The sequence below is a fragment of the Miscanthus floridulus genome, chromosome 18, assembly GCF_019320115.1.
Source record: "Miscanthus floridulus cultivar M001 chromosome 18, ASM1932011v1, whole genome shotgun sequence".
Classification (NCBI taxonomy): Eukaryota; Viridiplantae; Streptophyta; class Magnoliopsida; order Poales; family Poaceae; genus Miscanthus; species Miscanthus floridulus.
Window position 1 is genome coordinate 24,757,875 of NC_089597.1, and position 25,044 is coordinate 24,782,918.

General features: G+C 47.1%; 1 protein-coding gene and 1 pseudogene across 1 annotated transcript; one reads left to right on the top strand and one right to left on the bottom strand.

The window, feature by feature from the left end:
- Nucleotides 1-8,407: 8,407 nt before the first annotated feature.
- On the bottom strand, nucleotides 8,408-9,357 carry LOC136523497 (uncharacterized; annotated as a pseudogene).
- A 6,694-nt stretch (nucleotides 9,358-16,051) lies between these two features.
- On the top strand, nucleotides 16,052-18,605 carry LOC136520501 (DNA-damage-repair/toleration protein DRT111, chloroplastic-like). Its single transcript, XM_066514043.1, has 2 exons — nucleotides 16,052-17,021; nucleotides 18,114-18,605. The coding sequence occupies exons 1-2, from the start codon at nucleotides 16,167-16,169 to the stop codon at nucleotides 18,411-18,413; spliced, it is 1,155 nt and encodes a 384-aa protein (XP_066370140.1). The 5' UTR covers nucleotides 16,052-16,166; the 3' UTR covers nucleotides 18,414-18,605.
- Nucleotides 18,606-25,044: the final 6,439 nt, after the last annotated feature.

The following is a 25,044-nucleotide window of genomic DNA, read 5'->3' on the forward strand; positions in this document are numbered from 1 at the left end:
CCAGTTAAGACCAAGACCAATGCTGAAAAATTAGCAGATCTATATGTTGAGCATATTCTCAGACTGCATGGAGCTCCCTCTAGTATTGTATCTGATCATGGTCCTCAATTTGTGTCCTGATTCTAGGAAGCTCTGCACAAGTCCATTGGAACCAAACTTGATTTCAGTACCACTTATCACCCACAGACAGATGGACAGACTGAATGAGTAAATCAGATCTTAGAAGACATGCTTCGCGCTAGTGTACTGAATTATGGCTCTGATTGGGAGAAATGCCTACCCTATGCAGAGTTCTCTTACAACAACAGCTACCAAGCCAGTATCAAGATGTCGCCATTTGAAGCTCTGTATGGCAGACCTTGTAAGACACCTTTGATGTGGTCCCAACCGGGAGAAAGATCGTTCTTTGACTCCGCTAAGATTCAAGATGTAGAAGAAGGAGTTGCGTAAGTAAAGGAGAATTTGAGAATTGCCCAAAGTCGATACAAGAGTTATGCTGACAAAAGGAGAAGAGAACTTGAGTTCAATGTGGGAGATTTCGTCTACCTCAAGGTATCCCCACTACGTGGGACTGTCAGATTCCATGTGAAAGGAAAGCTTGCCCTAAGATTTGTTGGCCCATACAAGATTTGCAAGAGGATTGGAAATCTCACCTACAAACTTGAGCTACCCGAGGAATTGATGGGTGTACATCCCGTATTCCATGTCTCACAGCTACGCAAGTGTTTGAGAGTGCCCGATAAAGTAGTTCCAACTGATACACTTGATATTCAAGATACACTCGAGTATAAAGAACATCCTATCAGAATTCTGGGTAGAGATACCAAAGAGACCCGAAGCAAGACTATTCCTATGTGCAAGATCCAATGGAGCAATCACACAGAGAGAGAAGCAACATGGGAGAAAGAGTTTGACCTCCGGCTACACTATCCTTACCTCTTCGAAGAGTACGTTATGCTTTAATCTTGGGGACGAGATTCTGTTAAGGGGGTAGGACTGTAACAACCCAAAAATCCATACACTAAAAATACCAACTACAAAATTTTTCTTAGAACTCCCATGTGATGTTGAGTGTCATGTATAGAAACCCAACCTAAGAGATGCATTAGGTCTAACCCTAACACAAGTCAACACATAAGCATGGCATGACATTAGTTAATTATGTTTATTTAAATTCTAACAAATAAAGTATTTCATACATTGTTAATTCAAAATGTGATTTGGATTTCCATTTGAGTTATGATATGCTTAACAACTCCAATAAAGTAATAAACCATAAAATAATTAATACTCAAACCAAAGAATAAAGGTTTAAAGAGAAAAACTAATTCTATTTTTGTATAATAAAACCACACCTATTTTTGTTATACAAAATAGCTAAATAAATTACTAATATTTATATAAGTATGTTGTGGGCCTCATATCAAAAACTCCAATAAATATGGTGCACTAATTTGGAATCCAATTTCAAAAATCAAAATTGAATTCAAATAAAGAAGAAGGAAAATAAAACAGAAAAAGAAAAGGGAAAGAAGAAGGCCTCGTAGGCCTGCTCGGCTTCACGGCCCAGCCAGCAGCCGGCCAGCCCCGCCAGCGCGCAGTAGCAGGCTGGCCCATGAGCTCACGCAGGCCTAGTAGCCAGCCCACACGCCGCACCCGCCCACGCGCCTCCCCACCATTGCTTGCAGCCGCTGCCACATGGGCCCCGCATGTCAGCCCTCCTGTTCATCTTCACCACGCCACGCCCCCGACCGCTCATGCTGATTCCCCTCTCCAACCGAGCCCTGACAGCACTGGCAGGGGCGGGCCAGGGGGTCATGCTGGGGGCATGGCCCTATCTCCTTGGCGCCACGCCCACGCAACCTCGCGCCACCGTAGGATGCATCGCACACCTCTCCACCGATCAATCGCCGTCCGCCATGGAAGCTTAGTGCTCGGCTATAAAAGCCTGGCCTCGGTTGCCCTAGCGCCCTGAGCTCTCAACGCCCCGCCACCACTTTGTGGCCACCCTCTACACACCTGAGCCAAGAGAGAGAGCCAAGAGAGGAAGAAGGAAGGGAGAGGGAGAAAGAAGAAGGAGGCACCGACGGAGCACCTTCGAAGCCACCGGAGCAAGGACGACGCCACGACGCTGCATGGCACTGCACAGCTTCTGGAGCTACACGGCCTTGAACCGCCACTGCATCACCACCCTATCACCATCGACACCAACGGTGAGCCCCCAGTCATTCTCCTGCTCGCCACCGGACCGCACCATGCCGGCCATGGCGCTCCACACCAGGAGCGCATAGGCCAGGGCCGTCTCCGGCCTCTAGGAACATGCGCACCCACGCGCAGACCCGCGACCACGCCATGACCACCCCGCTGGAGCCCCATAGTGCACCCGCGCACCTCGCCGTCGACACCATGTCGCCGTGGCCGCCAAGGAGCCCTTACCGGCCACCTAGAAGCCCGAAGCCCCACCTTGAGCCCTGGATGCCTTCGCCGTGCACCCACGGATCCGTAGAAGCCCCTATCTGCCCAGCCGAGCCACCAGCCGCCATGGCCAACGCCCTGGAAGGCCCCGGCCACCACTTAGACCCTAGCATCATAATCGCCGTGGCCTGGGGAAGCTTTTCCCCTCCCCAATTGGACACCAGCACCACCATGGAGGCTCACCAGCGAGCTCGCCACCGGCAAGAGCACAGCCGTGGGAGAAACAGGGGAAACTCCCCTCGCTGGCCACCCGTGTGTGCACCCGGTGCACATGGACCGTGCCTGAGAGAAGAAGGGTGGACTCAGTCCACCGTAGACCTGTCTGCGATCCATGGACCAGCGTCTCTTGGTCCACCGTGAGCCACGCTCACACCCCAGCCGAAGACCACAGCCCAGTGGAGGCCCACGGCTACGACGTGGCAGCACCATAGCTTGCCACGTGTCCGGCCCGGCCCGGCCCAGACCGGCCCAACCCAAGCCCACCAGAGCCCGTTTGAGACCCGGCTTATGTTGACCGTTGACCGGTCAACGTTGACCGACCTGGCCCCACATGTCAGTAGCACAGACACTCTGGGCCCACATGTCAGATGCTGACATCACACGGGACCCACACGTCAGAAGCCAACACAGCCAAGTGAAAGGTCCTAATGGCTAGAGGGGGGGTGAATAGCCTAATAAAATTTCTACAACAACACTTAACAAAAGGTTAGACAATTATGAGGCGAAACAAGTGTTGCGCTAGCCTACTCAAAATGCAAGCCTCCTACCACAATTCTAGTTTAGATAGTGTCTATTCACACAATAGCAAAGACACTATCCTATGTTAGTGTGCTCTCAAAGACTAACTAAAGAGCCACACCAACCAACCAAGCAAGCTCTCACAACTAGCTACACTAAAGAGCTTGTTAACTAGTTTGCGGTAAAGTAAAAAGAGTGATTAGGATGGTTATACCGCCGTGTAGAGGAGTGAACCAATCAATCACAAGGATGAATAACAATGGAGACCAATCACCTCGGAATCAAAGGATGAACACAATGATTTTTACCAAGGTTCACTTGCTTGCCGGCAAGCTACTCCTCGTTGTGGCGATTCACTCACTTGGAGGTTCACGCGCTAATTGGCTTCACACGCCAAACCCTCAATAGGGTGCCGCACAACCAACACAAGATGAGGATCACACAAGCCATGAGCAATTCACTAAAGTACCTTTTGGCTCTCCGCTGGGGACAAGGTCAAGAACCCCTCACAATCACCACGATCGGAGCCGGAGACAATCACCACCTCCGCTCGACGATCCTCGCTGCTCCAAGCTGTCTAGGTGGCGGCAACCACCAAGAGTAACAAGCGAAATCCGCAGCGAAACACGATCACTAAGTGCCTCTAGATGCAATCACTCAAGCAATGCACTTGGATCACTCCCAATCTCACTATGATGATGAATCAATGATGTAGATGAGTGGGAGTCCTTTGGCTAGGCTCACAAGGTTGCTATGTCAATGAAAATGTGTAAGAGTTGTCCCTTGAGCCGGCCATGGGGCTATAAATAGAGCCCCCATCAAATAGAGCCGTTATACCCCTTCACTGGGCAAAACACGCTCTGACCGGACGCTCCAGTCATACTGACCGGACGCTGGCCCTCAGCGTCCGGTCGCCCGATGGACGCCACGTGTCACTAGCTTCAAACGCTGTTCGTCAGATTCCAACGGCTACGAAGCTGACCGGACGCTCCGGTCAAAACTGACCGGACGCTGAAGCCCCAGCGTCCGGTCGTTTCCAGTAAGCTCCCCGAGGCATGTTTTTCCGACCGGACGCGTCCGGTCCACCTTGACCGGACGCAGACCAGCGTTCGGTGCTCAACCCTACCTACTGTGCCGTTTGACAGCTCGACCGGACGTAGCCTTTCAGCGTCTGGTTGCTGAGTGACCCAGCGTCCGGTCAGTAGACCGACGCCAGCATCATTTCGACCAACTCCATTTCAACTCTAACTTCTTCACCCTTGCTCAAATGTGCCAACCACCAAGAATTTTGCATCCGGCGCAATAGAAAATAGACATTTCATTTTCCCGAACACCTTGTGCACATGTGTTAGCATATTTTCACAAATATTATCAAGGGTGTTAGCACTCCACTAGATCCTAAATGCATATGCAATGAGTTAGAGCATCTAGTGGCACTTTGATAACCGCATTCTGATACGAGTTGCACCCCTCTTAATAGTACAGCTATCAAACCTAAATGTGATCACACTCTCTAAGTGTCTTGATCACCAAAACAAAATAGCTCCTATGGTTTATACCTTTGCCTTGAGCTTTTTGTTTTTCTCTTTCTTCATTTCAAGTTTAAGCCCTTGATCATCGCCATGCCATCACCATTGTCATGCTATGATCTTCATTAGCTTCTCTACTTGAAGTGTGCTACCTATGTCATGATCACTTGATAAACTAGGTTAGCACTTAGGGTTTCATCAATTCACCAAAACCAAACTAGAGCTTTCACCAAGGTGACGTCATGCTGACATCATGATGACATCAGCTACTGACGTCAGCAGCCTAGGCCCCACATGTCAGTGACTCTAACCGTTGACCGTTGACCGTTGACTGTCGTTGACTTTGACCAAACCCACCTGTCAGTGACCCAAGAGCCCCTGGACCCACCTGTCAGAACTGATGATGTTGCTGACATCAGCTGGACCCCACCTGTCAGCTCGAAACTGAGATGATGATGTCATGCTAATGTCAGCGTGCCACGTGGACCAGTCACTGCGTGACACGTGTCAGCCCAGGATTAATTCAGCCTTTTTCCAATTTCAGAAATGATTTAAACTTCGGAAATTCATAACTAATTCATATGACCTTAGAAAAATATGAAACTAGGACCAAAATTCATATAAAATCGAGCTCTACACAATGAACCCATGTTTGAGTGCATTTGGCTCTTTTGAATTTTCATTGCTTCTTTGTGCTATTCTATAGACGTCGCTAACGCGACTATAATGCGATCGTTTGCAGACTCGGAGGAGAACCAGATAGATGAGGATCGTGAGTACTGTGAGGAGTATGGAGACGACTATACTAAAGGTGCCACATCCCACCCAATCTCATAGCACCTATTACGCATGGCTAATGTAGAACTGTTATTGCTTTACTTGCTGTTATAATCAAACTATGATAGGACTTGCATGGTAGTATGCTTACTTGATGGCCTTACCTTGATGCAACCTTACCCCTGCATACCCTGCTCCTAGGTTAGACACACACTTACTGCTATATTTTATTTGCTTGTACTTCTACTATGCATATACTACATTAATGCGTGGTGTATTCTGGACTACGGGGAGAGTGCTGCGTGTGTGACTTGGGTGTGTGGAGGGGGAGGGTTGTGTCGACCAAGTTAGAGTATACAACGAGCCTGGGGCAAGTCTTGCCATGGGGTGCTACCTAGGCACCCCTAGAAATGGATACCTGTGGTGGGTAAATGGTATATGAGGTGGTCCTGGGTGTGAACCTGTGATGGGAGGAGCCCGAGATGGAGGTGTTGTGGTGGCACGATAAATGGAAACCCTAATGGAGACATTCTGGCTTGGTCATCCCTAAGGACTTACTAGTACTCAGATTCATCGAGAAGCCTTACGTACCACTCGCCCTATATGGTGTGGGACGGTCGGACTACTTGGTAGGATATTGCCACTACTGCTAGGTTGATAGCAGAAAGTGTAAGGATGTACGGGGCACGGAGGATTTCCCCCACACCCTTACGAGACTTCATGGAGACCTTGTGGACCCGGCTCATGACTCACAGTTTCAGCCACCCCAGACTAGACTTGGGGTGTACCAGGGCTGAATGGTAGAGTGGCATTATCCTAGGCTAGCAAGTGGCCGGAATCAGCCCAGTTGACGACGGTCAGCGAGGAAGGCGGATCTTATGGTTATGTAAAACCTCTGCAGAGTGTATGGTTGATCGATCGATACATATGCCGACGTGTCGGCTATGGACCTTTTCTGGGATTCGCTTAAACAAGATAGTGAGATGAGTCCTTCTCTTCTTCCCTTGTGAGAGAGTGTCGGTCGTAGCCAGGGGCTACGGGCCTTAAGACAGCGCTGAGAGGGAGTTGGCCTGTCGACTGAGCGATGATATGGTTATGGTATAGTGATGGCATGGTGATGGTGGTATATCGATCCCAGGATCGAAACCTAGCTCTGGAATGGAAATGGGGTGGAATGTGTGTGGGAATGGTGTTAAAACTTGACTATACTTTTATATACTTGCTATGCTAAATACATAGGAAACCCCAGCCTTATAGGTTCCTTTTGACTATATCCAACTTGCATCCAATTTCCATAAAGCAATGCTCATAGGGTTGGGAGTGGCTAGTACAAATCATACTGATAAATTTTGGCACACAGGTTCTGCTGAGGAGTATAGCTCCAAGGAGTTTGACGGTTGAGGGATTCGTTCTGACGCTCAAGTTTGGTGATCTTATCTTCAAGCTGTTCTGAATGAATGCTACTTTTAATTCCACCAATGCGGCGATGTAATAATTTATGTAATTCCGCACTATTTGTACTCTGATATTATCATTGTATGGATGTAATATTCGACTAGAATTTGGGTAATATGATCTACAATGGTCTTATTACACTTTGACGCTGTGGATTTCCCTTTGTGGGAATCAGGGTCGTTTCAAAAAGGCAAGATGGGGAGAAGAAGAAGCCACCTCAGGGTAAGCTATCCAAGAAAGGAATAGCTATAAGGTGCAAAGTATGTAAAGGGATTAGTCACAACAGGACAACTTGTAGTAGGAGGACAGGTTCTGGTAATGCAAGTGGTGGTGCTCCACAGTCTGGTAATGCAAGTGGTGGTGCTTCACAGTCTGGTAATGCAAGTGGTGGTGCTTCACAGTCTGTTAGAGAAGGTGATGGTGCTTCACAGTCTGGTAGAGGAGGCTCATCAAAAAGGAAGTCATGCCCTTCATCTACTGCTGGTAGTAGCAAAAGACACTGCAATGTAAGTTTAACTGCTTATTCCATGTGGTCATCCTTAACAGTAATATACTTTCTTTGTCTTAGTTATATACTTCCTTTGTCTTGCAGGATGGGCAAAAAGCTATGAAGTCATTAGCAACAGTGAAGACAACGTTGACGAAAAGGGCTCGGGCTAAGGTCACCCTAGAGGCCACTATACCAGGGATGTCTAGAAATCACAGTAAAGCAAGCCTCCAAGTTTTAGGTGCTTCTACCTCCAAGGTTGTTGTGTCAGCTGCAGGACCAGCCAAGCAGATTTATCCAGAGGAAGGAAGACCTAGTGCATCTGATCACAAGAGAGCCACTCCTTCACCTTACTGCTGACAAGCCCAAATCCTTGAGCCCATGTCTGTGTCTATGTCTTATCTATGCTATCTGGAACTATTGTAATGAACTTGGATCTGTCTTATCTAGGCTAGGTGGAACTATTGTAATGAACTTGGATCTGTCTTATCTATGCTATCTGGAACTATTGTAATGAACTATTGTAATGAACTTGGATCTATCCTTCTACCTTACTTCATGTGTGTCAAAGCTCACTAGTTACTGAAGTTGAGCTCAATACTGAAATGAAAGAAGTGTGTGCTCTAAATAAAGAGCAGGAGAAAGCACTAAGATTAAGGCTGCAGCTTGCTGGTGCTTACAAAATGGTCAATTTGACAACATAATGCAACAACACACACTGAACTATATATTTTGAAGTTTCTTGGTTACTCAGGTCTAGACTCAGAAGTCTGAATACAACAACACACATTAAACTACAAGAATTGCAAAGAAGCATTGGCAACTGCTGCAATCATATCTAGGACTGTTGTATTGAACTTTAGTCATCTCTTTGTGCAGACGCCATCAAAAATTTGACAAAGCTCACTGGTTACACATGTAAAAGGATTCATGCAACCACATTTCACTAAAACATTAGGACATGAGCATTAACCTGATACTCATACATGGTCCTGAGCATTATGCTCATGCATTAAGTTGATACACAACCCATAATACAACCTGAATAGGTTTTCAGTACCAACATGGATCCTACTAACTACAACTACAACTACACCAAGGCTAACACCACATTGACTTACATGATCCAAGGCATCCAGGAAGCAGCCACTAATCCTACACAAATAAATAGAGCACCAAACAAGAACTTCCTCTCCTTCTCCAATGTCCCTATCCTCACCTCTAACTCAACCCTAGATTCAGCTCCCAACTGCAATTCAGCTTGCATAATGGCCACATCTCTCCTGGCTGCAACAAACATGGCCCCTCTGTCTTCATTGTACCTGACAGCGCCTTTCAGCTCAAGCTACAGTCTTTGATTCTCCCTTGTTGTGCCTTCCAGCTGAAGCTGCAGTCTTTGATTCTCCCTTGTTGCACCTTCCAAGAGTCTTGCAGTCTCCATTCTTGCATCTTCCAAACTCTGTTCAGCTACTCCAGTTGCAAGCTTCCAGTACTTCGCTGCATCTTGCAAATCAAGCAGAAGTTGCTTCTTGAAGCTACTGTTTGGCGGATCCATCCAATTATAAAAGTCGCAACCACCATCCTATGAAACAAACCAATAACCAACAAATCAGAGACACACTCAATCACTGATGCATCTACAGACTATGAATCACGAAGACAACAACTTACATGAGCCCGTGCACACTTCAGATACCGCAGTCCTAGGTTCAAATCACTCCAAGATATGAGCCTAGCAGCTTTTGCACCGCATTTGCATAGCACAGTTGGGGTATACTCTAGTGGTCCTTCATGATAGGGGATGGGTGAGGACGAATCGCCATGGGAATCGCCACGGCGACGCCATCGCGACTCTTGGGTCCCTAAACTTTAGATGGATCCGCTTGAGGTCGCCATATATGACTGCGAAGGCGGCGGCGGAGGACTCTGAAAGGTCCTTGTTTGGTTTTGGTAATTGAGTGACAACTTAGGTGGACTAATTGTGTTTATGTGAGATACACAGGTGATTAGTCCACAGGTATATGTGTGTGAGCAACATATGCCATGAAGGTGAAAATGGCTTGGAGATGTTGCAAAGCTCACACATGTGATGATGAAGGAGCTTAAATGCACATGAGACATGACATTGAGTCATGTGATCAAGGTGGAGAAGATCAAGACAAGACTTGGCTTGATGGACTGGTTGCAAGGGTGAAGGGCAACTCGAAGGCTTTGGAGTGATGGACCGCGTGGCGGTGAAGCTTGAGCAAGACTTGGCGCCGATGGACGATGGCAATGGTGAAGAGCAAGTAGAGTCAAGATCGATGAACCAATATGATCATGTGATGATATGAAGTGGATCATATCATTGTTGATTGTGTTGGTGCATGTGTTGCATCAACATTGGAGGAGATGGAATGGAATGCGCAAGGCAAAGGTATAACCTAGGGCATTTTATTTCACCGGTCATAGGTGTGTAGAGAAGTTTATGACCGGGTTTAGGATAGATGGCCGTACTATCAAGAGGGGCAAACTTGTTTGCATATCGGTCATCTAGTGCCACTCGAGTGATCTAACTTTGCATTGTCGCTAGGATCGAGTGGCGTGGCAAGTTGAGTGGCTAACATCCTTTGGGGAATGATTGTGAAAATGCTAACACACATACACATGTTGGTGTACACTTGGTGGTGTTGGCACATTTACAAAGGAGGTGGTGTTTGCAGGGGTGAGATGGGTTTGGGTCCCTCTCTCCCTCCCGCCGAGCTTGTGAGGCGGGATTCGGCGCTTTCGGGAAAATGGAATGCCTATTTTCTATTGCGCCGGATGCAAATTCTTGTGGTTAGCACACTTGAGCAAGGGTGAAGAGAATGGAGAAGATGCTGGCGTCGGTCAACTGACCGGACGCTGGATCTGAATGCACCGGACGCTGGTAGGCTGCGTCCGGTCGCGCTGACATGGAGTGTAGCAGTAGCTGGAGAGTGACCGGACGCTGGCTGCGTCCGATCGCATTCGACCGGACGCGTCCGGTCATGCTCGGGAGCTTACTGGAAACGACCGGACGCTGAGGGTCCAGCGTCCGGTCAGTTGAAGCTGGAGCGTCCGGTCAGGTCAAGTGACCGTTGGAATCAGGACACGTGGTCGTCTGCGAGCGACCGGACGCTGAGGTCCAGCGTCCGGTCAACATGACCGGAGCGTCCGGTCGGCCCGACCGTTGCCCAGTGAAGGGGTAACGGCTAGTTTAGCCCTTGGGGCTATAAATAGAAGTGGCCCTCGGCCATGGCTGGTGTGTGGAGCACCTCAAGGGACTTAGTGTCCATGCTTGTGAATGCTTGGGAGCCCTCCATCACACATATACTTGATAGTGATCATTCGATTGTGTGAGTGAGCGATTCTAGTGCGATTGCATCGTGAGGTTGCATCGAGTGGCACTAGGTGATCGAGTTGCAAGCCGGTGGTGCTTGTTACTCTTGGAGGTTGCCACCTCCTAGACGGCTTGGTGGTGGTCTTCGTCGAAGCGCGCAAGAAGCTTGTGCGGCGCTCCGGAGAAGTGCTTGTGAGGGGCATTGTGCTCGCCCCGCGGGAGCCGCGAAGAGCAACTCTAGTAAAGCGTGTCATTGAGCTACCCTCACTCAAGGGGTAGGTTCTTGCGGTGCCCGACGTGCGGGCTTAGCGGGTGATGCTAATTAGCCGCCGAACCACCAAGTGAGCGGTCGACACAACGGGGACTAGCGTGTTGGCAAACACGTGAACCTCGGGAGAAAAATCATCGTGTCAACCTTGTTCTTTCCGTTGGTTTGCATCCCCATTACACAAGCTTGCAATTACTTTTATACATATTAAGCTTGTGTAGTTGCTCTTGTAAATTAGATAGCTTGTGTAGCTTGCTAATTACCTTCTTGCTTGTGTAGCATAGAAGTAGCTCCCTTGCGTGGCTAATTTGGTTTTAGTAACCTTGTTAGTCATATTGCTTAGTTTGTGTAACTAAGTATTTGCGCTCTCTAATTAGGCATTGGTTGCCTTGTTATTGAGCATTGCTAGTGAGCTTAGTTAGCTTTGTGCTTTTGCTTACTAGCATGTGTAGGAGCTCCCTTGTTGCTTAAAGTACTAGTGGCATAGGTTTGTGTGACCTTGCTTCTAGAATTGTTTAGGAGAGCTCTAGCTAGCCCGGCACCTTAGTTGCATAATTAGTATCTTTGCAAGGTGCTAGTGAACATATATAGTGGGGTATAGTCTTGGCTAGACCGATAGTTTTAATTCCGCATTTATATCAGTTCGCCGATGCGATTAAGTTTTAGAAAAGACTATTCACCCCCCCTCTAGTCGCCATCTCGACCCTTCAGACTCCCAGGTAGAGGGGAGACTGCGGACGTGGAGGCACCGGAGGAGAGGATGCGGTAGCGGCTACGGCGATGGAGGCAGCGGCGGCGGCGATGGGAGTCCTCTAGTGTCTAGGGTTTGGGGGAGAGGAACTGAGAGGGAGAGACAGAGCTGAGCGCCCCGGCTCGTGTTTTGACGCGTGCCGTGATCCAACGTGGCCGTCGACGCTAGCGTGGCCACTCAAAACCAGGAACATCTCAGCGCATACCGCCTCAAACGCGTCGAGGGGCTTCAACTAAACGGGTTTCAAAGTTCGGGTGCCCAGATCAGATGGTTTTGTACTTGGGGGTAAAAATTAGACCGACATGAGAGTTCAGGGGCCAAAAGTGAACTTAATCCCTTTTAATAAGGCACTTGGAGTCATGGTTTTTGGCACAGTTTTCAACTTTCAGCCCATTGTCTAGCTACTCAGCCAATACGTATTTGATTAGTACCGAGCCTTTTTTTTGCAAATGGCACATATATGGATGAACTATATATTCACCAAATGTTACTTGTAGCGAGCAACTCATGCTTCCTCTTTCCCTACTGTGTCACTTGTAGCGAGTGACTCATGCTTCCATTTGTTGGATGAGGTTCGTGCAACACCTCTTAGCCGTTGAACCACCAAGTGTTGGTCGACACAACGGGGACTAGCGTGTAGGCAAGCACGTGAACCTCAGGAGAAAAATCGTTTGTCATTCTTGTGATTGGATTTCTCTCGGTGATTGGTTGTCTTCATATTGTGATTGGTTCATTTCTTGACACGACGGTATAATCACCCTACCCACTCCTTTACATTTCTTGCAAACTAGTTGTCAAGCTCTTTAGTGTAGTTAGTCTTTGAGAGCTTGTTAGTTTGGTTAGGGTGGCTCTTTAGTTAGTCTTTGAGAGCACATTAGCTTAGTGAGTAGTGACCTAGCTTGTTGTGTGCCTAGTGATTATAGCAACTAGAATTGTTGGATAGGTGGCTTGCAACCCTTGTAGAGCTAGAGCAAAATTGCATCATGCCATTCGTTGTACTAATCAATTGCTCTAGTGCTTTGTAGAGTTTTTAAATAGGCTATTCACCCCCCTCTAGTCATATTAGGACCTTTCATACACAAGCAAGAAGGTAACTAGCAAGCTACACAAGCACAACTAGTTACAAGAGCAACTACAACAACACGAGCACAATATATGAATGAATAAATACAAGCTTGTGTTGGGGGATTGTAAACCAATGGGATGAACAAGGTTGACACGGTGATTTTTATCCTGAGGTTCACTTGGTTGCCACCAAGCTAGACCCTATTGTGTCGACCGCTCGCTTGGTGGTTCAGTGGCTAATAGGTGTTTCACAAACCTAGCCCACATGTTGGGCGCCATAAGAACCTACCCAAAAAGTGAGGGTAGCTCAATGATACGCTCTACTAGAGTTGCTCTTCATGGCTCCTGCGAGGCGAGCACAATGCCCCTCACAATCACTTCTTCGGAGCACCACACAATCTTCTTTGCATGCTTTGACGGAGACCACAACCTCCAAGGCATCTAGGTGATGGCAATCACCAAGAGTAACAAGAAATCTCAATCACAAAGATTTCCTAGTGCCACCAAATGCAAATCCCGAATGCACACACTAGGTCCTCAATCCCTCACTCAAATTAGCACTAAGCTTAGAGAGGGAGAAGAAGGGAGAGGTGGATCTTTGACCTCTCATGCACACCCACAAAGGGCTCTCAGCGGATAAAGATGAGCGAGTGGGGATTCATTTTTTGTTTTTGAGACAGATGGGGCCTGCTCCTATGAAGCCGTGTGGCCACATCCGGACGGGAGTCACGGATGGACACCTTGTACCAAGAATTGGGCGTGGCTAGCGCCCGGACGCACGGATGGACGTGCGCATCTGGACGCCCACGCAGCCTACCCCCGTTCGTCTTCACCCCGCCCCACAAGTGTGCTCTGCCCCTGTCTCTGCTCCCGTAGGTCCTTCCCCGGCCCCCCTCCTGTCTCTTCGACACTCCGCGCGGGCGACACACTAGGGCCAGGATAAGCGGCTGAGGACAAGCACGTCCCTAGCGCACCCCGACCTGCATCACCCCGTCCACTGGCACCTAGCACTCCCGTCCGCCGGCCCCTGGTTCGCCCCCAAGCGAACAACATAAAATACTTGCAACATGAATGCATCATAAGACTGAAAACAGATGGAATATTTAGAACATGCTCTTGTGTGAAACACATGAAACATCCAATAAAATCCTTACAACTTGCAACATGAAAACATTGGCTGCAACATCAGACTAAAATAACTAAAATATTTGAAACATATTGTTACAACATATACAACGTCTAAATCAAAAACAGTTGCAACATACGTATGTAAACAGATGAAACATTTTGAACAAACACTTGCAACATGTCTCTAAAACTCTTGCAACGTATGCAATATATGCTACATCCCCTAATCTACTTTTGCAATATCAAAGATGAAACAATTGCAACATACATATGAAATGACTGAAACACTTGAAATATGCATATGCAACATTGGGAAAGGACAGGGCCGGTGATGGGAGATGGACGGACGGACGGCGAGGAGCGAGCGGCACAAGTGACTGGGACGGGCGCGCCGCGCGGCCGGCGATGGGGCACGGGGCGATGGGAGAAGGGCACGGCGCGGCAGCCAACGACCGCGTGGTGGGGGAGAGGCGCGGATGAATGAGCGGTCACGCTGCTGCGTCGAGCAGATAAAGATGAGCGAGTGGGGATTTGTTTTTCTATTTCTAAGTGAGATGGGACCACTCCTGCGGAGCCGCGTGCCTGTGTCCGGATGGAAGTCACGAACGGACGACCTGTAACAAGAATTACCTTTTTTAATAAGGCACTAGGAGTCAAGGTTTTTGGCACAGTTTTCAACTTTCAGCCCATTGTCTACCTACTCAGCCAATACGTATTTGATTGGTACCGAGCCTTTTTTTTTTTTTTTTTTTTTTTTGCAAATGGCACATATATGGATGAACTATATATTTACCAAGTGTTACGTGTAGCGAGCGACTCATGCTTCCTCTTTCCCTACTGTGTCACTCGTTGCGAGTGACTCATGCTTCCTCTTGCTGCAAGCTGAACATCGGAGCTTATTTGCAAGTGGCACATATATGGATGAACTGTATATTCCCTGTGTAAATGTGTGGCGAGCGACACACCCACATATTGTTCTTATTTTGCTTAAAGCCTTTTAACTTAACTACCTTTAATGTGATGTGAAGTTGTGAACCTCTCTGTAAGGTTGTGATGATTTCCTTTCTACCATTGTGATCCTGGATGAAGCTTGGCATTTATACATCATATGGTGGTCTACCAGGATGACCATTTAGGTGAATTACTTGATTAATGATAGTCAGTGGAAGACTACTTAGCCAAGTAATTGCTTAATATGGGAGATGTTCCTAACAGCAACGAGTTTGAGTGGCGAGATACGCTTGGAAGATGACGATTCGCTGGAGCCTTTCACCTCCACCTCGAAGTAGACGAACATGACCGTCCATCCCCTGCACGCTGGCTACAATGCAGCCGGGCGAGTCGAGTTTGGTGGCGGATCTGCATTGACGATGATTTCTAGTGGCCTTCTGCCTCCGCCTCAAAGGAGAGGAACAGACGCACTAACATGTTCGTTTCAACTTATCAGCTATGATATAGTATTTTTCTCTCACAATAAAACAGCATCAGTCGGTTTATCAGCCACAAAAACCATCAGCCGAGAAACAATAAACGTGGCTAAAATAGAAACCTCCGCACGTGTCCCTCTGTTTGAGTCAAAAAAAAAAAATGTAACGAGCCGCTTACTAGTTCTAGCACACACGCGCGTTTGATAGTTCTCGTAGAAACCATTCAAATTTGGATTCTCTCAAGAATGTTTCGGGAGACGAATCAGAATCACTTAAAACTCTTTGGCTATTAGACTAGATTCGGATATAAGGAAAAAAATCTTCTTAAAAAATGTACAAATAAAAATATGTTTCCTAAAATCTATATTATATATGTGAAAAACAACTTGAATATAACTCATTTTATTTTGTTGCGCTAAAAAGGGATTATAATAAAATATAAAATAAAATTGATAGCATGTATATATGAAAGAAAAAGAAACGGAAGCGAAACATTGCGAAACTACTCTCCGGCCGATTCAGGAGCAAGGCTTATCCCGTTTGGTGGCGTTTCTTGTGATTCTAGGAAGAATCGGAATCGATCCACGCAGCCAAACGGCCCCTAAAATTTTGGCCCGACCCCTGCCCCGAATCAAATCGGGCCCCTCGTCTTCTTGGGTACTCCGTCTTCTTCCCCAAATCGCATCTCTCCCCACTCAAGAGCAGCCGAACCCTAGGTTGGGCAAGATGCTCGGCGGCCTGTACGGCGACCTCCCGCCGCCGTCGTCGGCCGGCGACGAGGACAAGGCCTCCACGGCCTCCGTTTGGTCCAGCGCCACCAAGATGGCGCCTCCCACCCTCCGCAAGCCGTCCACCACCTTCGCCCCACCCCCATCTATTCTCCGGAACCAGCACCTGCGCCCGCCCAAAGCCGCCTCCACCTCCGCCCCCGCTCCCCCCGTCGTTGCCGCCGAACCCGCCCCGGCCACCTCCTTCCAGCCCGCGTTCGTCGCCGTCCAGTCCACCGTGCTGGAGGAGTACGACCCTGCCAGGCCCAACGACTACGAGGACTACCGTAAGGACAAGCTCCGGCGCGCCAAGGAGGCTGAACTGAACAAGGAGCTTGAGAGGCGGCGCCGCGAGGAGCAAGAGCGGGAAAAGGAACGCGAGCAGCGGGAGAGGGAGGCCCGCGAGCGCGAGGAGAAGGACTACCAGTCCAGGGCCTCCTCCCTCAACATATCCGGCGAGGAGGCGTGGAAGAGGAGGGCAGCGATGAGCGGTGGCGGTGCTGCTGCTAGAACCCCCTCGTCCCCACCTCACGGGGATGGCTTCGCCATTGGGAGCTCATCTTCTGCTGGGTTGGGTGTGGGCACCGGCGGGCAGATGACTGCTGCCCAGCGGATGATGGCCAAGATGGGGTGGAAGGAAGGTCAGGGGCTTGGCAAGCAAGAGCAGGGGATCACCGCGCCTCTGGTGGCCAAGAAGACTGATAGGAGGGGAGGAGTTATTGTTGATGAGAGCAGTTCCAGGCCTCCAGAAAAGAAGCCGAGATCTGTCAACTTTGATGGGCAACCGACACGAGTTTTGCTGCTCCGCAACATGGTAAATGTCATTGTTGCATCAATTCCAATATAGACTTGTTTATTAATGCTTAAGTTATGTTTGTATGAAGATTATCATGATGCATAGAAGCTTCAATTCCAGTATAGGTTTCATTCCAATATAGGTTTCATTCCAAGTTTAATCAGTCAATGACTTGCAGATTGTGTGCTTGTCTATTCAATTTATCCGTCACCTTTGCAACTGTTTGCTTGTAGCGCCACAGTTAACTATAGCCTGTAGTGTATGATTAGCCCTTACCTTACCTTCATCCTCGGAAATAATTGAATGTATCAATATTGTAAGTTGGTATCTTTGCATTCTGAACTTGGTTTAAACAAACTAGTTAAATTTGTCTGAACTACAATACTTCATACTAGCCTTGTCCCTTAGCTTATAAATACAAACAGGAGTAGCAATGTAGCACTCAGGCTTATGTGTGCTTTTCGTTAATATGTGTTTAGAAATGCTAAGTTTCTGTAAGGTTCTAGATGGTTTCACAATATTTTTTTCTTTGCACCGGATAATTAATTGGGGTTCTTGTTAAACTTTTTTTAAATTTCAAACATAATCTGAGCTCAAATTCCACCGGAATAAAGTTTATGGTTAGTGAGCTTTGTATTGGATTTTGACTATAGCACTGCAATACTCTTAGCTGATTAGTGTATTTGAATTTAGATGGTATGCAATGGTCATGAAATCTCATTTATGTGATCGAAGCTGATCCTGGAATGAGTATGACTCCATTACAAATACTCGTGCAGTATCATGGTAAACAAATTGATTTATCGGATAATAAGTATTCGATTGTTAATGATCAAGAAATTTCTATCTTCATGCCAAAGAAAAAGATATTTGTATCTTGGTATGACCTTAAAAGAAGTCTGACATCGCGAAGTTATCTTGCTGAATTGTGTCTGTTTTAACTGTGTGCGACCTTCGATCCTGAGCAATTTTTAGGAGCGGAGCGATGATTCGTTGAATTCAGAATTACTATTCATTTTCACTTACTATTGAATTGTTCAGCAAGAAGGAAACATATCACTTAAACAATTCTGTAAACAGTTCTTATGCATGATTGTGAAACATGTGCAGGTTGGTCCTGGTGAGGTTGACGACGAGCTGGAAGATGAGGTGGCATCGGAGTGTGCCAAGTATGGGACGGTGTCTCGGGTGCTGATATTTGAGATCACACAGGCAGACTTCCCAGCTGATGAGGCTGTAAGGATATTCATACAGTTTGAGCAGGCAGAAGAAGCAACAAAGGCAATGGTTGATCTGCATGGGCGGTTCTTTGGCGGGCGTGTGGTGCAGGCAACCTTCTTTGACGAGGAAAGGTTTGGGAGAAATGAACTTGCTCCGATGCCAGGGGAAGTACCAGGTTTTTTCGACTAAACAAAGAAGTTTTGATGTGGTATCAGAATATCGGATGAGAGGTGGGTTGTGTTCTTGTAGTTCTTTCTTTTAATCGAGATGAACTAGAGCATACAGTCAGACAATTTACTTGCTTTGTAGTTCTAGTGCAGTGTACTGGAAATATTATATGGATATAAGTTATGGTTTTGTGCCGTGTCTCCTGCTACTGAACTACCTGTACTTGAACATTTTGACCGCTTTAGCATGCTTTATAGGGCAGTTGTCTTTATTTTGATCTTCTTGAATATGTGCTTTACTATTGGACTGGTGGAGCAATCACCTAACGGCGATATGACATCTCAGATGAAATCCTCATTGTTGACAGCTTAACATTGCTGGAACTGTGTCAGTGGCCCCAATGTGTTGTGCAGCTGTATTTCTACTCTGATTATGCTCTGAAATGATAATCACTGGGTCTTTTTTTTTCTTGCATGCAAACCATCGGTGCTGCTGCAGTTCAATGAAGATGATTGCCGTAGTCTCGTTCAGTTTCTCGTGTGGTTCCTCCGTCCTCGAAAATTGCAATTTTAAAAGAAATTCTATAATTATGCTCAGTCAAACTATCTTTAAGTTTGAATAAATTTATATAAAATTTATTAATGCTTATCATATTGAAAAAAATATTATTAAATTTATCGTGGAATATATTTTTCAGAATATATCTATTTGGAGTCTTAAATATTGATTTTCCATAAACTAGGATGCCATTGGATGCACAAATGTATTCGATTCTCCACAAACGTTTTGGATTCTCATTTGGATCTCCAGAATCCTTGCCAAACATGCTAAAACGTGAAATGTTTCACCATGGATCTCCAAATCCACGCTAAAACGTTCCACCAAGAATCACTTGGAATGATTCTCATTTTTTACAATACAAGAGAGAATCGATGATTCTCATTTTTTACACTACAAGAGAGAATCGCCCAACAGGGTATTCCGTTTGTTTCTGAATTAGAAATTCCGATTCATCTCCATAATCCCCACCAAACGTTTTCAATGAATGTGATCAGATCGAGAATCACCATAGAAACGTTTGTAAGGAGAATTCAGAAATACGAACGTTTATTGGAGAATCTAGAGCCCTATTAAACTTGACTCCAATTAAACCTAGAATTACATCCTTTCTAAAATGAAAATAGTATGGATAAACAAAATGTTTGAGTGGTCCACCGGTTTGCCTTGCCTTGGTGCCACGTCGCCATGTCGGCAGTGAGCACTTCACGCTCTGGGTCTCGGAAAGGAACAAGAACAAAACTTTCTTATTATTCCCACTGAAAATTGATTGTTTTTGTTTGTATATAAAAAATTCTTACCCATATATCTCGTACGAGAATTGAATTGTTCCACCCTGGTTTGTATGGAATCACAAGAAGTCGATCGATGTCCCATCGTGTACTAACATCTTCCAATAATTAGACTACTAATTTTAACTATTATATAATACAAACTTTATATGATTAGATTTGTAAGGAATTATACTATCCAATGATTATAAGTTTATAAGCATAAATAATATAATATAAAGCAAATGAATTGTCGAAGTGTAATTTAGGAGACCGTGTCATTCTAACTTGCGCCAGATAAAATAAAACCGAGTGAGTATATTTTTCATAATATACCTATTTGGAGTTTTAAATATTGATTTTCCATAAGCTAGGATGCCTTTGGATGCACAAATGTTTGCGATTCTCCAGAAATGTTTTGGATTCTCATTTGGATCTCCATAATCCCTGCCAAACATGCTAGAACGTGAAATGTTTCTCCATCGAACTCCAAAATCCACGTCAAACACGTTAAAATGTTCCACCAAGAAAGGGTGTTTCGCTTGTTTCTGAATTAGAATTTCTGATTCATCTCCATCTCATTTTCTTTCAAAGAATCTGAATCTATAATCCCTACCAAACGTTTTCAAAGAAATGTTTCAAGGAGAATTCAGAACTAGACCGTTTATAGGAGAACCCAGAGCCCTATCAAACTTGACTCCAATTAAACCTAGAATTACATCCTTTCTAAAATGAAAGTAGTATCGATAAATAAAGTGTTTAAGTGGCCCACCGGTTTGACTTGCCTTGCCATATCAGCCATGTCGGCAGTGAGCACTTCACGCTGTGGGTCGGAAAGGAACAATAACAAAAACTTTCTTATTTTTTTCTCGAATATGTACGAGTGTGTGTATCATTGTATTAGAAGGAAAATAGTTTCAAATTACAAGAGTGTCGCTCCCGGCGTTAGTGTTTTGTTACAGTCTATGTTTTGAACATTACATCCTTGACCGGCGCGATGCAGGAGGCCGTTAGCCTTGCGCCAGTGCACTCAGCCCGGATGCCCCCGCTTGTATCCATCGGCCTGCTTCCGCCTTGATGACTTGCAGCAGCTCAGTGACTGTGGACGTCGATTCCCGGAAGCATCTTGCGTTCCTCTCCTTCCACAGCTGCCAAGAGACGAGGGCGAAGAGAGTGTCCATGCCGGTTTGTCGGTCACCATTGAACAGGGACCTTAGGCTGCGCCACCAGGCTAACGACTTTGCTGCCGCCGGTAGTGGCTGCCGAAGCGCTTGCAGGACATAGAACCATACCTCCCTCGAGAATGGACATGTGGCGATGATGTGATCAATCGTTTCCTGTCCCTAGTCGCAAAGATAGCACAACTCCCTTGCTTCGAGACCGTGTCTAGCCCTCCGGTCACCTGTCTAGTGCCTTCGTTTCACTGTGAGCCAAAGGAAGATGTTCACACGAAGGGGTGCCTAGGTTTTCCAGATTAACCTGTGGCCGGTCATCGCAATGGAGCCTATGTGCATCATTTTGTAGGCTGATTTCACAGAGTATTTCCCATCTGCCGTCCAGCGCCATATCGTCTGGTCCGGCTGGTCGATGAGCTGGTAGTCATTGACGGTTGCCCACAGATGGAGGTAGTCCGTGAGCTCATGAACCGAGAGGCCGCCAGAGATGCAACGTACCCAGGCTCTGCCTTGTAGTCCTTCCCGGACAGTTTGCTTTCGTTGGACACGCTGGGGAACCCTTAGATGGAGGTAAGGTGCTATGGTTGCCACATCTTGCCCATCGATCCACCTGTCCTCCCAGAACAAGGCTCGACGTCCATCCCCAGCCGTGTGTAAGTTGAGGCTTTAAAGAAGGCTTGGATCTTTTGGCTGCTTGGATCGGCAGTTGGCTCCACGCTCGATCTTGGTCCATTTTCTAAAGCCAAAGCCATCGAGTCTGGAGCGCGTACCCAGTGAGCTTGAGGTCGCTGATCCCCAACCCTCCCATCTGTGTCGGTCTGCAGCAGGTTTGCCAGGCGACCATGCATTTGCCTCGGATCGACTGGTCTGATCCCGCCCAGAAGAATCGTCTGCAGATTGCATCTAGCTCCTTCCAGGCCCAAGGAGGCAGGTTTTCAGCCATCATGGCGTAGATGGGTACTGCTCGAAGGATGGACTTCACCTAGACCAGTCTTCCGCTCCTCGCCATAAGTGTGCCGTGGCTGGGTGGTAGCTTGGTGGCGATGGTCTCGACCAGGGACTGGTAGTGAGCCTTCGGGATTGCTTTTGTGCTTAGCGGTAACCCCAAGTACTTGATGGGGAAGTTCTGCACCTAACAGCCGAGAATGGAAATTATCTCCGGTAGGGAGTCCTCGCCTCCATAGATGGCTATGACCGAGCATTTAGCTAGGTTAGTGTGCAGCCCTAAAGATTGGCCAAAGATACTAAGTATCTCTTTGACTACATTGGCCTCCTGGACTGTTGGCCGAATGAAGAGGATGGCGTCGTCAGCGTATAGACTGCATTGGAACTTGATCTCCGGTAGCAGTAATCTTCTCAAGACGTCGTCCTATGACGCCTTATGGAACAGCCTGTGCAGCACGTCCATTGCTATTATGAATAGCATTGGCGACAATGAGTCCCCCTGGCGCACCCCCCGCAAATGCCTGATGGGTGGTCCTTGGTTGCCATTCAGTAAAATCCTCGACGTAGCCGAGTTGAGTAGTGCTTCAATCCAAGCGCGCCATTTATCACTGAAGCCATGAGCTTGGAGTACTTCCACCAAGAATGGCCAGGACAGGGTGTCGAATGCCTTGGAAATGTCCAGCCTCAACAGCAGCATTGGAATTTTCTTTTTCCTGATTAGCACCGCCGCGCGTTGGACATACTTGTGTTAGGTTTGATCTCCCACCAGTTAGGCCCAACGGCCTTTTGGGCCTTGTTCTCGCGCCCTAATCGGGGGCACCCAACCCTACATGGTTGGTGGGCCCCCGTCGCACAGCGCTATAAAGGAAAGGTGGGGGCCGGGGCTCGCAGTACGAGGTTCACCGCGTCGCCAGTCACCCCACCGATATCCTAACCCTAAACCCGATCTTGAGAAGGGGCGCTGCCAGCGACGGGAAGCACCACCAAAGCCGGCAACGCCACCCTGACGCACACATCGCCGCCGAGGACGCCACAGCGTCGACTCCTCCCTCTCCACCGAACGTTGCTGCCGGCACGCAGATGGCGTCCGTCAACGAGACCCCGGCCGGAGCTTCGACCACTACGGCTTTCGATGGTTTGCTACATCTCACTCCCCTTCTCTTTGCCTCTCATGTAAATCCCGAACACCTATTCTATTCCTATACAATACATCCCGATCTGATGAATATGACTAAAACAAAATGCAACAATGGTATCAAAGCAAGGTTCCGAGAAGAAACTAGATCGGGAAAGAAAATAGAAAGCCGAACCCTAAGACCTAACCCTAATTCCCCAAATCAAATCAGAGAAGGGAAAAGGAGAGGGTCGGATTCCGAGAACCCTAGACCCAAATCCGAAAGAGGGAAGAAGGGGAAGAAGAAAGAAAGAAGGGTCAAAACCCTAACCCTAACCCTAGTTTTCCATTCGGATGAACGAAAAGAAAGAAATCGAAAGCAAAGAAAACCGAATCGGCAAGAATGAACCCTAACCCTAACCCTAGTTTCCCATTCGGATAAACCCGAAAAGAACAACTCAAATTAGAAAGGGGAAAGTGGGGCTAGGGTTAGGGTGCGTCGGATGAACCTTCGCCGGCGTGGGAGAAGAAGCCGAGCCAGGGGCGCTGGCTCGCCGGGCTCAGCCAAGGAAGCGCCGCAGCTAGGCCGCTCGACGGCGGCGTGCTCACCCATTGGGGAGCACGTGCGCCGGCGAGGGGGCGGCGACTGGCGCAAAGGCCCGCTCGCTCGTCGCGCTCGCTCTCAGCTGCGCTGCGCTGAAGAGAGAAGAGAGAGTGCGGTGAAGAAGAAGAAGAAGAGAGAGAGAGAGCAGGCGCGAATGCGCTAGGGTTTCCACGGCACCGGCGCGGCGTTGGTTTTGATCCGGCCGAAGACGGCGCGCGACCGTCCGATCAGAACCAACGACCACGGATCCTCGGGCCGTCACCGGCCCAGGCGGGCGTGAGCGCGCGCGGCGCTTTGCCGGCCCAGGCCCAGGTTACGGCCTGGGTGCGGCCTGTGCGCGCGTGGACAGCTAGGTCGAGCCGGCTTTCAGCGCGTCTTGGGCCACGCTGGGCTGAAATGAAAGAAGAAGAAAATTTTCTTATTATTTTCCTAGGAGCAATTTTAATGCATATTTTGATGAATTTGAATGATTTTGATACAATTTTCTGTAGCAAATTTTATCCAACGATATTTTACTCAGAAAACAGTGAATTTATTAGTGCTTCTAGAAAATAATAATATGAAAAGATTATTAATGTTTCCGCTGTGCATGATAATTATTGTTCTCTTTGATTAAATTTGAACCAACGGGATAATTTAATTTTAAGAGAAATGAATTTCTGATAATTTTGATGCGATTATGATATTGTTATTTTCTGACCAACGTTGTTAATAACAATATTATAATTTTTGATCCATGAGAAATTGTGCATTAATTTTACTTCTGCCCAACGGTGATGTAAAATGTTTGCATGGATGAATTATAAGTTTTAATTTGACCAACGTTGAGTTAAAGCATGAAATTTTATGTATAAATGTTTCTTACTTACTCTGGTGTGATTTCAGGAGGCAAATGCATTGTGAACATTGCCAACATTCCGACACTCAATGGAACCAATCACCGTGTGTGGCGGGAGAAGTATGAATTGAAACTTGCATTGGGAGAGGTCGATTTTGCCATCACCTCACCGTGTCCTACTGAGCCAGAGGACCCGGTGAGAGGATGACAATGAATCTGATGCTGATTTCGCTGCTCTAAAGCGTGATCATGCTGAAATAAGAATGAAATATGACCTTGAACATAGGCAATGGACTCTCTCCAACCGCAAGTGCCTGTTGGTAGCCAAAGCCACCATAGAAGAACAGATAAGGGGCTCAATCCCTGAATGTGCTACTGCCAAAGAATATCTTGAGAAAATCAAGAGTCAGTTTACTGGGTCTACCAAGGCCACAGTAAGTTCACTGATTAAGAAGCTTGTGAATGAGAAATTCACTGGTGGTAGCATAAGAGAGCACATTTTGAAGATGAACACTACGGCATCGAAGCTAAAAGAAATGAATTTAAAGGAGGAGGATTTCCTGATTCATTTGATTTTTGCTTCTTTGCCAAAAGAATATGACACCTTCATTGTGAACTACAATATGCAGCCTGAAAGATGGGGCATAG